The 13,822-nt window shown below is 36.6% G+C and overlaps 1 protein-coding gene across 2 annotated transcripts in view; it reads right to left on the bottom strand.

Moving 5' to 3' along the window:
* The window catches only part of PEX7 (peroxisomal biogenesis factor 7), an 81,296-nt gene that overhangs the window by 36,749 nt on the left and 30,725 nt on the right, over positions 1-13,822 (bottom strand). For both annotated transcript variants that reach the window (XM_086318040.1, XM_086318042.1), the window contains exons 7-8: positions 11,836-11,949; positions 9,813-9,868 (exon numbers count right to left, since the gene is read on the bottom strand). In XM_086318040.1, coding sequence (XP_086174166.1) covers positions 9,813-9,868; positions 11,836-11,949 — 170 coding nt within the window. The remainder of the gene's footprint in view (positions 1-9,812; positions 9,869-11,835; positions 11,950-13,822) is intronic.

The following is a 13,822-nucleotide window of genomic DNA, read 5'->3' as shown; positions in this document are numbered from 1 at the left end:
AGTAATGAGGCCATGTAAATCCAAACCTCTTAGTGTATCCTCACAGAAACCAATACAGAACAGCAAAAAGAACAAATAAAACTCAGGTCTTTAACAAATCCCAACTTGTAATTACATGTAAAAAGAAGAAAATCAGAATCTCAGTGTGCATTCTCCCATGTTCTAGATCTAAGCTTTACTGAACAGCAAGGGGAATTTAGGAAAAACTGAATAGAACAGAGAAGACCTAGGATCAGGTCAAAAACTGATTTAAAGCTACCACCACAAAGAGAAAGCCCATCCTATGAGTGAAAATACTGAAAAGCTTAGCATAGAATGGAGTACAGATTTTAAAGTGCACAGGACACAAGGTGGTATTTTAGGAAGTTAATAGTTTAAAGGGAAAAGAAGACTAAAAGGAAAGAAAGCTACCAGTCCTAAAGCATCAATCCTGTACACAGACATGTAGAAACATATAGTCTTACTCTATTGTCAAAAAAACAATTTTTTAATTGATGTCATAAACTCAAACAATTCACCTGAGAAAATATCACCTCAAAAAATTAAATAGCAAAGTGTAAGAAAACTGTAATATAACATTCTAAATGGAATTAGTATCTCCAAACAAGCATTTGGAGACACAAAGAAAAACTTGACCTAGATCAGTATAACACAATAAGAATGATATTTGATCTTTACCTGCAGTTCCTGGCACAGAGCTCCTAAAACCCCTGGAAATTCCCAAACAAAGGAAGAAGTGAAGTTGCTCTGTCGTGTACAACTCTGCGATCCCATTGACTGTAGCCTACCAGGCTCCTCCGAGCATGGCATTTTCCAGGTAAAAGTACTGGAATGGGCTGCCATTTCCTTCTCCAGCAGATCTTCCTGACCCAGGGATCGAACCCAGGTCTTCCGCATTTCGGGCAGATGCTTTAACCTCTGAGCCACCAGGGAAGCCCGAATAAAGGAATGTATTTGTTTATAAGGACTCCCTCTGGAGCACACCTGAGGTTATGCTAATAAGGTGACTTAAGATGGAGTCCTTACATAGTCTCATGTGACTAAAGGGATGGAATTTTCAGCCCGATCCACTGAATACCCAGAGAAGAGGAAGGGCTGGAAATAAAGTTCTATAAACCTATTGAACAAGATTTGATGAGCTTACTGTTGAAAGTATTGGCAAGGATGGGAACCACAGTGCATCACTGGTGGAAATGCAAATTGGTGTAGCCACTATGGAAAACAGTAGAGAGGTTCCTCAAAAATTTTAAAATAGAATACCATATGATCGAACAATTTCAGTTCTGGATTTTTATCTGAAGGAAACCAAAACATTAACATGAAAAGATATATGTATCCCCATGTTCCTCACAGCGTTATTTACAATAGTCAAAATATGGAAGCAACCAAAGTGTCCATCAACAGATGAAAGGATAAAGAAACTGTGGCATATGAATACAATGGAATATTATTCAGCCATAAGAGAAGAATGAAACTGTGCCAACTGCAACAATATAGACAAAAACCAAACAAGCTTACAGAAACAGAAAACAGAGATTAGTGGTTGCCAGAGTCAGCAGATATGAGAACTGAATGAACTGTTCTGTTTTTTTTTTTCTTTAAATGTAAATAAAATAAAGGGAATAAAAGCATTACAAAACTTATAAGACCAAAGGCAACCACTAAAACAAAGCAAAAAAACTTACTTAAATATAATTTTTTAAATAAAAGAGCAAAAAAATCAAAATACAACACAAAATATATCACATACAGGAACAATAAACACAACATAAGGCAGAATAATCATAACAAAATACAACAGACTTGCTACCAAATGTATTTTTCTCAAGAAATATGAATAAGTTAAAGCTTCCCTGGTGGATCAGTTGGTAAAGAATGTGCCTGCAATGCAGGAAACCCATTTGATTCCTGGGTGGAGAAGATCTCCTGGAGAAAGAAATTGCAACCCACTCCAGTATTCTTGCCTGGAAAATACCATGGACAGAGGAGCCTGGCAGGCTAGAGTCTATGGGGTCACAAAGAGTTGGACGTAAGTAAGCAACAAACTGACTGTGAGCTCACTGTGGCTCAGATCATGAACTCCTTATTGCCAAATTCAGACTTAAAGATAGAAGGGAAAACCACTAGACCATTCAGGTATGACCTAAATCAAATCCCTTATGATTATACAGTGGAAGTGAGAAATAGATTTAAGGGTCTAGATCTGATAGATAGAGTGCCTGATGAACTATGGAATGAGGTTCGTGACATTGTACAGGAGACAGGGATCAAGACCATTCCCATAGAAAAGAAAGGCAAAAAAGCAAAATGGCTGTCTGGGAGGCCTTACAAATAGCTGTGAAAAGAAGAGAAATGAAAAGCAAAGGAGAAAAGGAAAGATATAAGCATCTGAATGCAGAGTTCCAAAGAATAGTAAGAAGAGATAAGAAAGCCTTCCTCAGTGATCAATGCAAAGAGACAGAGGAAAACAATAGAATGGGAAAGACTAGAGATCTCTTCAAGAAAATTAGAGATACCAAGGGAACATTTCATGCAAAGATGGACTTGATAAAGGACAGAAATGGTATGGACCTCACAGAAGCAGAAGATATTAAGAAGTGGCAAGAATACACAGAAGAACTGTACAAAAAAGATCTCACGACCAAGATAATCACGATGGTGTGATCACTCACCTAGAGCCAGACATCCTGGAATGTGAATTCAAGTGGGCCTTAGAAAGCATCACTACGAACAAAGCTAGTGGAGGTGATGGAATTCCAGTTGAGCTATTCCAAATCCTGAAAGATGATGCTGTGAAAGTGCTGCACTCAATATGCCAGCAAATTTGGAAAACTCAGCAGTGGCCACAGGACTGGAAAAGGTCCGTTTTCATTCCAATCCCAAAGAAAGGCAATGCCAAAGAATCTTCAAACTACCACACATTTGCACTCATCACATATGCTAGTGAAGTAATGCTCAAAATTCTCCAAGCCAGGCTTCAGCAATACATGAACTATGAACTTCCATACGTTCAAGCTGGTTTTAGAAAAGGCAGAGGAACCAGAGATCAAATTGCCACATCCACTGGATCATCGAAAAAGCAAGAGAGTTCCAGAAAAACATTTATTTCTGCTTGATTGACAATGCCAAAGCCTTTGACTGTGTGGATCACAATAAACTGTGGAATATTCTGAAAGAGATGGGAGTACCCAACCATCTGACCTGCCTCTTGAGAAATTTGTATGCAGGTCAGGAAGCAAGAGTTAGAACTGGACATGGAACAACAGACTGGTTCCAAATAGGAAAAGGAGTTCGTCAAGGCTGTATATTGTCACCCTGTTTATTTAACTTCTATGCAGAGTACATCATGAGAAACGCTGGACTGGAAGAAACGCAAGCTGGAATCAAGATTGCCGGGAGAAATATCAATAACCTCAGATATGCAGATGACACCACCCTTATGGCAGAAAGTGAAGAGGAACTCAAAAGCCTCTTGATGAAAGTGAAAGTGGAGAGTGAAAAAGTTGGCTTAAAGCTCAACATTCAGAAAATGAAGATCATGGCATCTGGTGCCATCACTTCATGAGAAATAGATGGGGAAACAGTGGAAACAGTGTCAGACTTTCTTTTTTTGGGCTCCAAAATCACTGCAGATGGTGACTGCAGCCATGAAATTAAAAGACGCTTACTCCTTGGAAGGAATGTTATGATCAACCTAGATAGCATATTCAAGAGCAGAGCCAACAAAGGTCCGTCTAGTCAAGGCTATGGTTTTTCCAGTGGTCATGTGTGGATGCAAGAGTTGGACTATGAAGAAAGCTGAGTGCTGAAGAATTGATGCTTTTGAACTGTGGTGTTGGAGAAGACCCTTGAGAGTCCCTTGGACCGCAAGGAGATCCAACCAGTCCATTCTGAAGGAGATCAGCCCTGGGATTTCTTTGGAAAGAATGATACTAAAGCTGAAACTCCAATACTTTGGCCACCTCTTGCGAAGAGCTGACTCATTGGAAAAGACTCTGATACTGGGAGGGATTGGGGGCAGGAGGAGAAGGGGATGACAGAGGATGAGATGGCTGGATGGCATCACCAACTCGATGGACGTGAGTTTAAGTGAACTCCGGGAGTTGGTGATGGACAGGGAGGCCTGGCGTGCTGCGATTCATGGGGTCGCAAAGAGTTGGACACGACTGAGCAACTGAACTGAACTCAACTGAAGCAACAAACTAAACTTGCATATTATAATAAAAAGATTTTTTATTTAGTTCACTGAGCAAAATCCAAATATATGCTCTATACGAGAGCCATACCAAAACAACATGGATCAAAAAAGCTAAAAGTACAGAAAAAGGTATCTGGAAGATGGAAACAATATGAAAGCAGGAGCAATGATATCAATAAGTGATAAACTGTAATTAAAACTAAAAGCAATTAACTGTGTCAAAGTTAGACTCTCTTTTATGTCAAAAGTTTCAGTTCACTAAATGTATATTATAAATATCTATGCACCAAATAATACAGCATATGTCCTTATGAAGTCAAATCTAAAATAGATTCAGGGAGACATAGATAGAGGCCCACTGATAATAGGATTTTTAAATATTCCACTCTTGGTACAAAACAGATTACGTGAACTAGGAGTAAGAAAGGATACCGATGATCCAAATAACATAATTACTTAGCAGAGCTTATGGTTATAAGGTGGCACTAGTGGTAAAGAACCCGCTTGCCAACGCAGGAGATATAAGAGACCTGGTATCAATCCCTGGGTCAGGAAGATCCGCTGGAGGAGGGCGTGGCAACCCACTCCAGTATTCTTGCCCAGAAAATCCCATGGACAGAGGAGCCTGGTGGGCCACAGTCATTAAGGTCACAAAGTTGGACACAACTGAAGCAACTTAGCATGCACATATGCATAGTTATATATTTAAATTTACAAAGTGAAAGCAGAGATTAAACCTTCTCAACTGCATATGTAACATCCAAAAAATTGACCTTTTATTAGGTTCCCCCCCTTAAAACAGAATGACTAAAATATAGTATTCTCTGATCACAATGCAATAAAACTAGAAATTATTCACAAATTTTCAAAAATTAAAACGTATTCTCATATGGAAATTAAATAACTTCCTTCTAAATAACTCTTGGAAGAAACATGAAACACAAATAGAAGTTACATATTTTTTAACAATAATGAAAATATACGTATCAGAATTCATGGGTTACAAATGAAATAAAAACTAGAAGAAAATTCATATTATTAAACACTTTATTAACATGATGAAAGAATAAAAATAAGTAAATTCTCAGTTCAAACCGTGGAAAAGAACAAAGTAAGCCCAAAGAAAGTATCAAGAAGGAAATAAAGGCAATAATTAATGAGGTACTGAATAGAAAAACAATAGTTCTCATTAACAAATCAAAATTTTGTATGCTTAAGAAAAAAATAACAAAATAAACATACCATTAGATAAGTTAAAGTAGAAATCACAAATAAACAAAATCAAAAATAATAGAGAAATATCACTGAATCAGAAGAAATGAAAAAGTCATGACACTATAGACATTTATATAAATAAATGTGAAAACCCATAAGCAGAGGATAATTTCCTAAACTGATCACATTAGAGACAGGAAGTTTAAAGAGAAAAATTCCCATAGAATAAATAGAGTTATCAGGAAGTACTCCACAAAAAGACCCATGCCCAGATGGTTTCACAAAGAAAGTCTATCAAAGCTGCAAAAACCAAATATCCTCTATATTGCAAAAACTGTTCAGAAGCTTAAAAAATGTAGAAAAACTTAAATCCCTACATAAACCCTGTGTGGTGTGGGTCCAGGATTAGGGGTATGATTAGAGATATGCATATGATTAGCAACACATATAGGCCAAAATCACCTCTGAATATTGATATAAAAGTTCTAAATAAAGTACTACCAGACAAAATCCAACAAAATATCTTGTTCTATGTGTAAGAAAATGATATACAAAGAATAGGAGAGTTGTGGTCTAAGAATGCAAGGCTGATTTGATCCATTAATAAAACACATCACACAAATAGCTCAAAAAAGAAAAATCATGATCATCTCCATAGATGCTGAAAAAGCCTTTAACAAATCTTAAGACCCATTCCTGATTCTAAAAAAAAACACTCAACAAAACAAGCATCAATGAATACTTTATTAGCATGATAAATATACTTTGTTTTAAAGTCAGCATCCTTCTTTAAACAGGGAAACATTAGAGGTATTTTCACTAAACACATGAATTAAGACATTCTCTTTAACACTTGTCTTCCCTGATAGCTCAGTTGGTAAAGAATCCGCCTGCAATGCAGGAGACCCAGATTCAATTCCTGGGTGGAGAAGATCCTCTGGAGAAGGGATAGGCTACTCACTCTAGTATTCTTGGGCTTCCTTTGTGGCTCAGCTGGTAAAGAATCCACCTGCAATGTGGGAGACCTGGGTTTGATCCCTGGGTTGGGAAGATATCCTGGATTTACCCACTCCAGTATTTCAGCTTGGAGAATTCCATGTACTATATAGTCCATGGGGTCGCAGAGAGTCAGAAACAACTGAGTAACTTTCACTTTCACTTCGGTTCAGTCGCTCAGTCCTGTCTGACTCGTTGTGACCCCATGAACCACAACACGCCAGACCTCCCTGTCCATCACCAACTCCTGGAGTTTACTCAAACTCACGTCCATTCTGTTGGTGATGCCATCCAACCATCTCATTTTCTGCCCTCCTCTTCTCCTCCTGCCCCCAATCCCTCCCAGCATCAGAGTCTTTTCCAATGAGTCAGTTTTTCACTTCAGGTGGCAAAGTACTGGAGTTTCAGCTTCAGCATCAGTCCTTCCAATGAATATTCAGGACCTGATTTTCATTAGGATGGACTGGTTGGATCTCCTTGCAGTCCAAGGGACTCTCAAGAGTCTTCTCCAACACCACAGATCAAAAGCATCAATTCTTCAACACTCAGCTTTCTTTACAGTCCAACTCTCACATCCATACATGACTACTGGAAAAACCATAACTTTGACTTGATGGACCTTTGTTGGCAAAATAATGTCTCTGCTTTTTAATATACTGTCTAGGTTGGTCATAACTTTTCTTCCAAGGAGCAAAGGTCTTTCAGTTTCATGGCTGCAGTCACCATCTGCAGTGATTTTGGAGCCCCAAAAACTAAAATCTGCCACTGTTTCCCCATCTATTTGCCATGAAGTGGTGGGACCAGATGCCATGATATTTTCTGAATGTTGAGTCTTAAGCCAACTTTTTCACTCTCCTCTTTCTCTATCATCAAGGGGCTCTTTAGTCCTTCACTTTCTGCCATAAGGGTGGTGTCATCTGCATATCTGAGGTTATTGATATTTCTTCTGGCAATCTGGATTCCAGCATGTGCTTCATCCATCCAAACGCTTTATCATGAGCATTTCTCATGATGCACTCTGCATGTAAGTTAAACAGGCACAGTGACAATACACAGCCTTGACGTACTCCTTTTCCTATTTGGAACCAGTCTGTTGTTCCATGTCCAGTTCTAACTGTTGCTTCCTGACCTGCATATAGGTTTCTCAAGAGGCCAGTCATGCGGTCTGGTATTTCCATTTCTTTAAGAATTTTCCACAGTTTGTTGTGATCCACACAGTCAAAGGATTTGGCATAGTCAATAAAGCAGAAGTAGACGTTTTTCTGGAGCTCTCTTGTTATTCGATGATCCAACAAATGTTGGCAATTTGATCTCTGGTTCCTCTGCCTTTTCTAAAACCAGCTTGAATATACGGAAGTTCATGGTTCACTTATTGCTGAAGCCTGGCTTGGAGAATTTTGAGCATTACTTTACTAGCGTGTGAGATGAGTGCAATTGTGTGGTAGTTTGAGCATTCTTTGGCGTTGCCTTTCTTTGGGATTGGAATGAAAACTGACCTTTTCCAGTCCTGTGGCCACTGCTCAGTTTTCCAAATTTGCTGGCATATTGAGTGCAGCACTTTCACAGCATCATCTTTTAGGATTTGAAGTAGCACAACTGGAATTCCATCACCTCCACTAGCTTTGTTTGTAGTGAGGCTTCCTAAGACCCACTTGACTTCACATTCCAGGATGTCTGGCTCTAGGTGAGTGATCACACCATCGTTGACTATCTGGGTCGTGAAGATCTTTTTTGTATAGTTCTTCTGTGTATTCTTGCCACCTCTTCTTAGTATCTTCTGCTTCTGTTAGGTCTGTACCATTTCTGTCCTTTATTGTGCCCATCTTTGCATGAATTGTTCCTTTGGTATCTCTAATTTTCTTGAAGAGATGTCTAGTCTTTCCCATTCTATTGTTTTCCTCTATTTCTTTGCACTGATCAGTGAGGAAGGCTTTCTTATCTCTTCTTGCTATTCTTTGGAACTCTGCATTCAAATGGGTATATCTTTCCTTTTCTCCTTTGCCTTTCACTTCTCTTCTTTTCAGAGCTATTTGTAAGGCCGCCTCAGACAACCATTTTGCCTTTTTGTATTTCTTTTTCTTGGGGATGGTCTTGATCCCTGCCTCCTATACAATGTCAAGAACCTCTGCCCATAGTTCTTCAGGCACTCTATCAGATCTACTCCCTTGAATCTATGTGTCACTTCCACTGTGTAATCATAAGGGATTTGATTTAGGTCATACCTGAATGGTCTAGTGGTTTCCCCTATTTTCTTCAATTTATGTCTGAATTTCACTTCACTATAACACTATTTAACACTGTAATAGAGGTATCTGTCAAGGCAATCAGATAAATCAATTAGGGGCATCAGAACCTGAAGATGTAAAACTATATTTATAGATGTTATGATCATGAACTTGGAAACCCCTAAAGAATCAATGATCCTTAGATGGTAGAGAAACAGGTACTCTCAAACACTATTGCTTAGAATGGAAACTGGAATATTCCTCATGGGTAGGAATATACAACGAATATATATATATATAACAAAACAGAAGATATATATTTATATCATTACCTTTTAATTTAGCAATCCCACTTCTGGGAATATATTCTGAAGCTAATTCTCTAGTGATGTGAACATATGCACATACAAGGTTATTATTCATTATGGCACTGTTATTTATAAAATACTTGAAACAAGTTAAATATCCATATATAGGAGAATAACTGAATAAACTATAGTATATGTACATAAAGGAGTTATTATGCAGAATGAAAAAGATCTTCATGAATTGATACAAAGTGATTTCCAAACTACTTTCCTAGAATTCTAGAATAGCAAGTAAGTAAAAATGTTGTAAATAATAAAAAACAGGAGTTATAAATCTGGAAAAGGAGAAAAAGTAGAATGAACCCTGTGTGGTGTGGGATCAGAACTGGGGCTACGATTAGAGATACATATACACATATTCATACATAGATACACATGTATACACACATACATACAGTCATCCACAAACATACATACATTCATGTTGTTTTTTTAATATAAATTTTAGCCGTAAGATTTATATAATTAGACCTAAGCAAATAAGATTTCACAACTTTTGAAATCTAAATTTAAAAAGGTACTAGCTAGTCAATCTATGGCATAGGAAGATATTACTTTAGGAAGAACAGTCAGGAAAAAAGACTTAAATAGAAAGATCAAGCAAATCTTGAAATAATAAAGAATTCATTCATCCATGTGACTAGATCATAAAAACAGGAAAATAAAATATTAATCCCAGTAGAAAATATTCTCATGTTCCCAGCTCAGATTATTTTTATATTAGCAAAATAAACATATCCTTAATAAAAGTTATAAAGATACAAATGGTACTTGGTATTTTACAATGAAACATATCAAAAACCACTGTACCTTACAGTAAAATCATAGGAACAAGAGGCCAGCACAGAAGCATGAAATGGTGAAAACTACAAAAGAAAACAAAAAAGTCCTTTTTGAGGTTAACTGTAATTATAACACGGTACTTCATAAGATCATTCCCATGAACATTATTACAATGTCTAGACAGGACTGTCAGAAGAACAGACACTACTATATGTCAAATAGATAACTAATAAGGACCTACTATATAGCACAGAGAACTCTACTCAATACTCTGTAATACTGTATATGGGAAAAGAATCTAAAAAAAGAATGGATATATGTATATATATAACTGATTCACTTTGCTGTACACATGAAACTAACACAACATTGTAACTCAACTATACTCCAATAAAAAAAATTTTTAAGTATGCTTTTCCAAACCTTATTATGCTTTAATTTGAGGCAAAAATCCTTTAGTCTTTTAAGTATCCACCTACAGGAAAAATGGTTGTTTTTACATTCTTCAAAGAAAGTCATTTCTCAAGCTTTTTAAATCTTATTTAGAATTAAATATTCCCTAAATGTTGCTATTCTGGAAAAATTAAGCACAATTTCATATTGGCTATCCAAAATTAACTTCTACAAATCTAAAGGACATAAGTGTATGACGATTCACACATATAATTATATAATTTACCAATCTTGTAAACATATTTTATGACTGCTATTAGGTACAAGCATCAAACATTTAAATGTTAAAAGTTTTAAAATAATTTTTATGCTATTTGTATATCACATCTAATGATATCAAGGTCAAAAATTACAAATTTTAAAGACAGGTAATATACAAGTATTAATATACATCTTTTAACTGGCTGCCCACTGTAATTTTATTTCCTCAGCGTTTTTCTTACCAGTACTTTAAATGTTTATAGACAAATATATACTTACATTTGAATTTCTTCACAGTTTGCAAAACACTTTCACTATTTCACCCTATTTCATTCTCAGAAGAATTATGAAGTATATACAGAAAACATTTTTTAACTACCAAAACTTGTGTGCCATTCAAAAAAAATCTGGGCACTGGGTCTCATATTTTGAGTTATAACCAGAAAAATTTTAAATATTAACTGCAATTTAGAATTTTAAAAATAGGAATAACATAACTATCTTAATTAAAAGATCAAAAAGGTACTTATCTGTAATGTAAAAAATCAAAAATTAAATTGGGAGATGTCCCTTAATAAGATGTTTTCCACAGTGACTTAGCAAAATTTACCTAAATAAAAGCTGGGAAGGACTTCCCTGGTGGTTCAGTGGTTAAGAATACACTTGCCAATGCAGGAAACACATGTTTGATCCCTGGTCCAGGAGGCTACCCACATGCAATGAAGCCCATGCACCACAAGTACTGAGCCGGCGCTCTAGAGCCCGCTGGTCCATAAGAAGAGAAGCCAGCACAGTGAGACGTCCCCGCCTGCCGTAACCAGAGAATGCCCCGTGGAGTAACAAGGACCCAACAAACCAAAAAAAAAAAAAAGCTGGAAAACTAACGTTGGTCACTTTACAACCTGACAAATTCAGGAGAAGCAGAAGAAAAAAGTTATCTCTACTATTTACAAAGTGGAAATTTTTCTATACTCTATAACTTTTGTGAACATTCATATATATAATCATGTTAGGGAAAAGAAAGAATTAACCACCTCTCTGTACAAGTTTCAACAAAATAAACTTTTCCACTGAATGAAAAATTATAAAGACTATAATACTAAAACTAAATTACAATAAAGTTTTAACAGAAATAGTAGCATGGGGATGACAGAATGAGAAGAACATTTTTATTCACTCCTGAGTACCACCTGACTATATTTTTATAAGTCACTCAATAATCACTCCAGTGTTTTACCTAATTTTAGCTTTCAATGTTTACTACCATTCACTGGGTAACAAAACGCAAAAAAAAAAAAGAATCAATAACCCCATCCCTTAAACACCTTTTAAATGTACTTCATTGACAGTATCTATCTTTTTGTTCTGTGTAGAAAAAGAAAGGATAAAAACTTACTTTCACTCTCCTAATAGCATAGGTGTGACCGAGAAGTTCAAACACAGGTTGTTGTACATTCCTCAAGTCCCAGCCTCTCAAACTACAATCAACCGCCCCTGTCACCACCAAATTCTGAAAACAATAAAGCAAGGTTAAGTGCGACTCTTTACAATTATGCAGTAGCCAAGCTTTCCTACTGGAAATATTTCCTATTTTCTGGTACTTATTTAATCTGAACCCAGGAGTCATTCTTGAAAAGTTACATAACATTATAGAAAGGAGTTAAAATATACATCAAAAGCAAAACTTAGTATGACTTGAAAGAAAAGGAACTTAATATGCCTTAGGTATATAAAGGAACACAGTGCACAAGAGAAAAAGGCATAGTCTCACATTGTAGCTTCTCCCGTCTACTTTTAGGGATACTAATAAGAACACAAGTTATTAAAAAGTACACCTGGCAAAAGAGCCCACCTGTCTCTTCAGCATCCTCTGAGGTTTCTACCAGGCGTTAAAAGGCAAGAGACTGCTAATTCACAAATATTTGAATGGGCAAAGGTATAGATTACATGTTGTTTTCCTAATCAATCATTGCTCCTAACTCTCATGGACCATGTCTTAATGTAATAGCTAACTCTATCTGAGAATTTATGCAAATAGTGGGTAGTCTCCTATCTAGAACCCTAGGTGAACCCAGAGTTCACGGCTGAATAAGCCAAAAGCTGGGTCCACACTCAGCCCTACTTCACATGAACCAGGGCAGTAATCCATTGTCTGACATTTTGGACTTCAATATAAGCTCATTTTTAAAAAGCTTCAGAGATTGTTTTTAAAACATTTTTTAGAGTATTCTCAAGTGTATATCCGGAGAAGGCAATGGCAACCCACTCCAGTACTCTTGCCTGGAAAATCCCATGGACGGAGGACCTGGAAGGCTGCAGTCCATGGGGTCGCTAAGAGTCAGACACGACTGGGCGACTTTACTTTTACTTTTCACTTTCATGCATTTGGAGAAGGAAATGGCAACCCACTCCAGTGTTCTTGCCTGGAGAATCCTGGGGACGGGGGAGCCTGGTGGGAGGCCATCTATGGGGTCACACAGAGTTGGACACGACTGAAGCAACTTAGCAGCAGCAGCAGCAAGTACATATCAGCATCTTTTTTAGAATTCCCGAAAGTATAACATATAGTCCACAATTTTATTTTCTTATTCGGAAAAATCATGGGTGAGATTTGAAATGTAGTCATCGGCACTGAAAATTTTATTAAAATCAAGTATTATTTGAATATGTTCTATATCTTCTTTTAATTTATTTTATTTCTTTCTAATTTAAAAACTCAGCCAATACAATGTTCCCTTAATTTTCATTGACTAAAATTGGGGAAAAAAACAAAGTATATGTTATGCTTAACTGTCACAGTCAACAGACCACTTCAGGTAGATAATATATTTAAATGGCATATCAAAACATGTTTAATCCATTTCTATTTCTAATTCATATGCCCGTATGGTTAGCTGAAAGTTGCAAAAGGTTGCAAATGGACACTGCTATCTTCCAGAAACATGAAGCTTGGTTAGGCTTTTAAGAGAAAATGAAATAGAAAATTCCTAAAACCAATGGACTGTCAAAGTAAAAATCAAGTTACAAATAGTTCAGCAGCCTCACTAGCAAAGTGCACAAGAAATGAAGGCAAAAGATGATACAAATTGGCAGGGTTAAGAGCAATAAAGTAAAAAATTATATATATTATAAAGCAGTTCCCCAAACAAACAAGTAAGGCTGCACTATTGAACTTTTGAGAATTTCTGTTTCTTATTCAGCCTGTTTTATGTGCACTTAAATCCAATTAATGCTAATGCAGGTCACTCACAATCATCAATTAGAAATGAAAGGGACTGAATCTAACTTAATGGCCCGTAAACACTATCCAAGTCCACATGAACAAAGATAAAATCTAGAACATTTCAACGTTAGGAAGGGCTCGGTAGCTAAGGATAGAACCA

This window comes from Bos grunniens, chromosome 9 (assembly GCF_055505025.1).
Source record: "Bos grunniens cultivar Pamir isolate PY7600 chromosome 9, Bosgru_T2T1.0, whole genome shotgun sequence".
NCBI lineage: Eukaryota > Metazoa > Chordata > Mammalia > Artiodactyla > Bovidae > Bos > Bos grunniens.
This window is presented reverse-complemented; position numbering and strand designations above follow the sequence as displayed.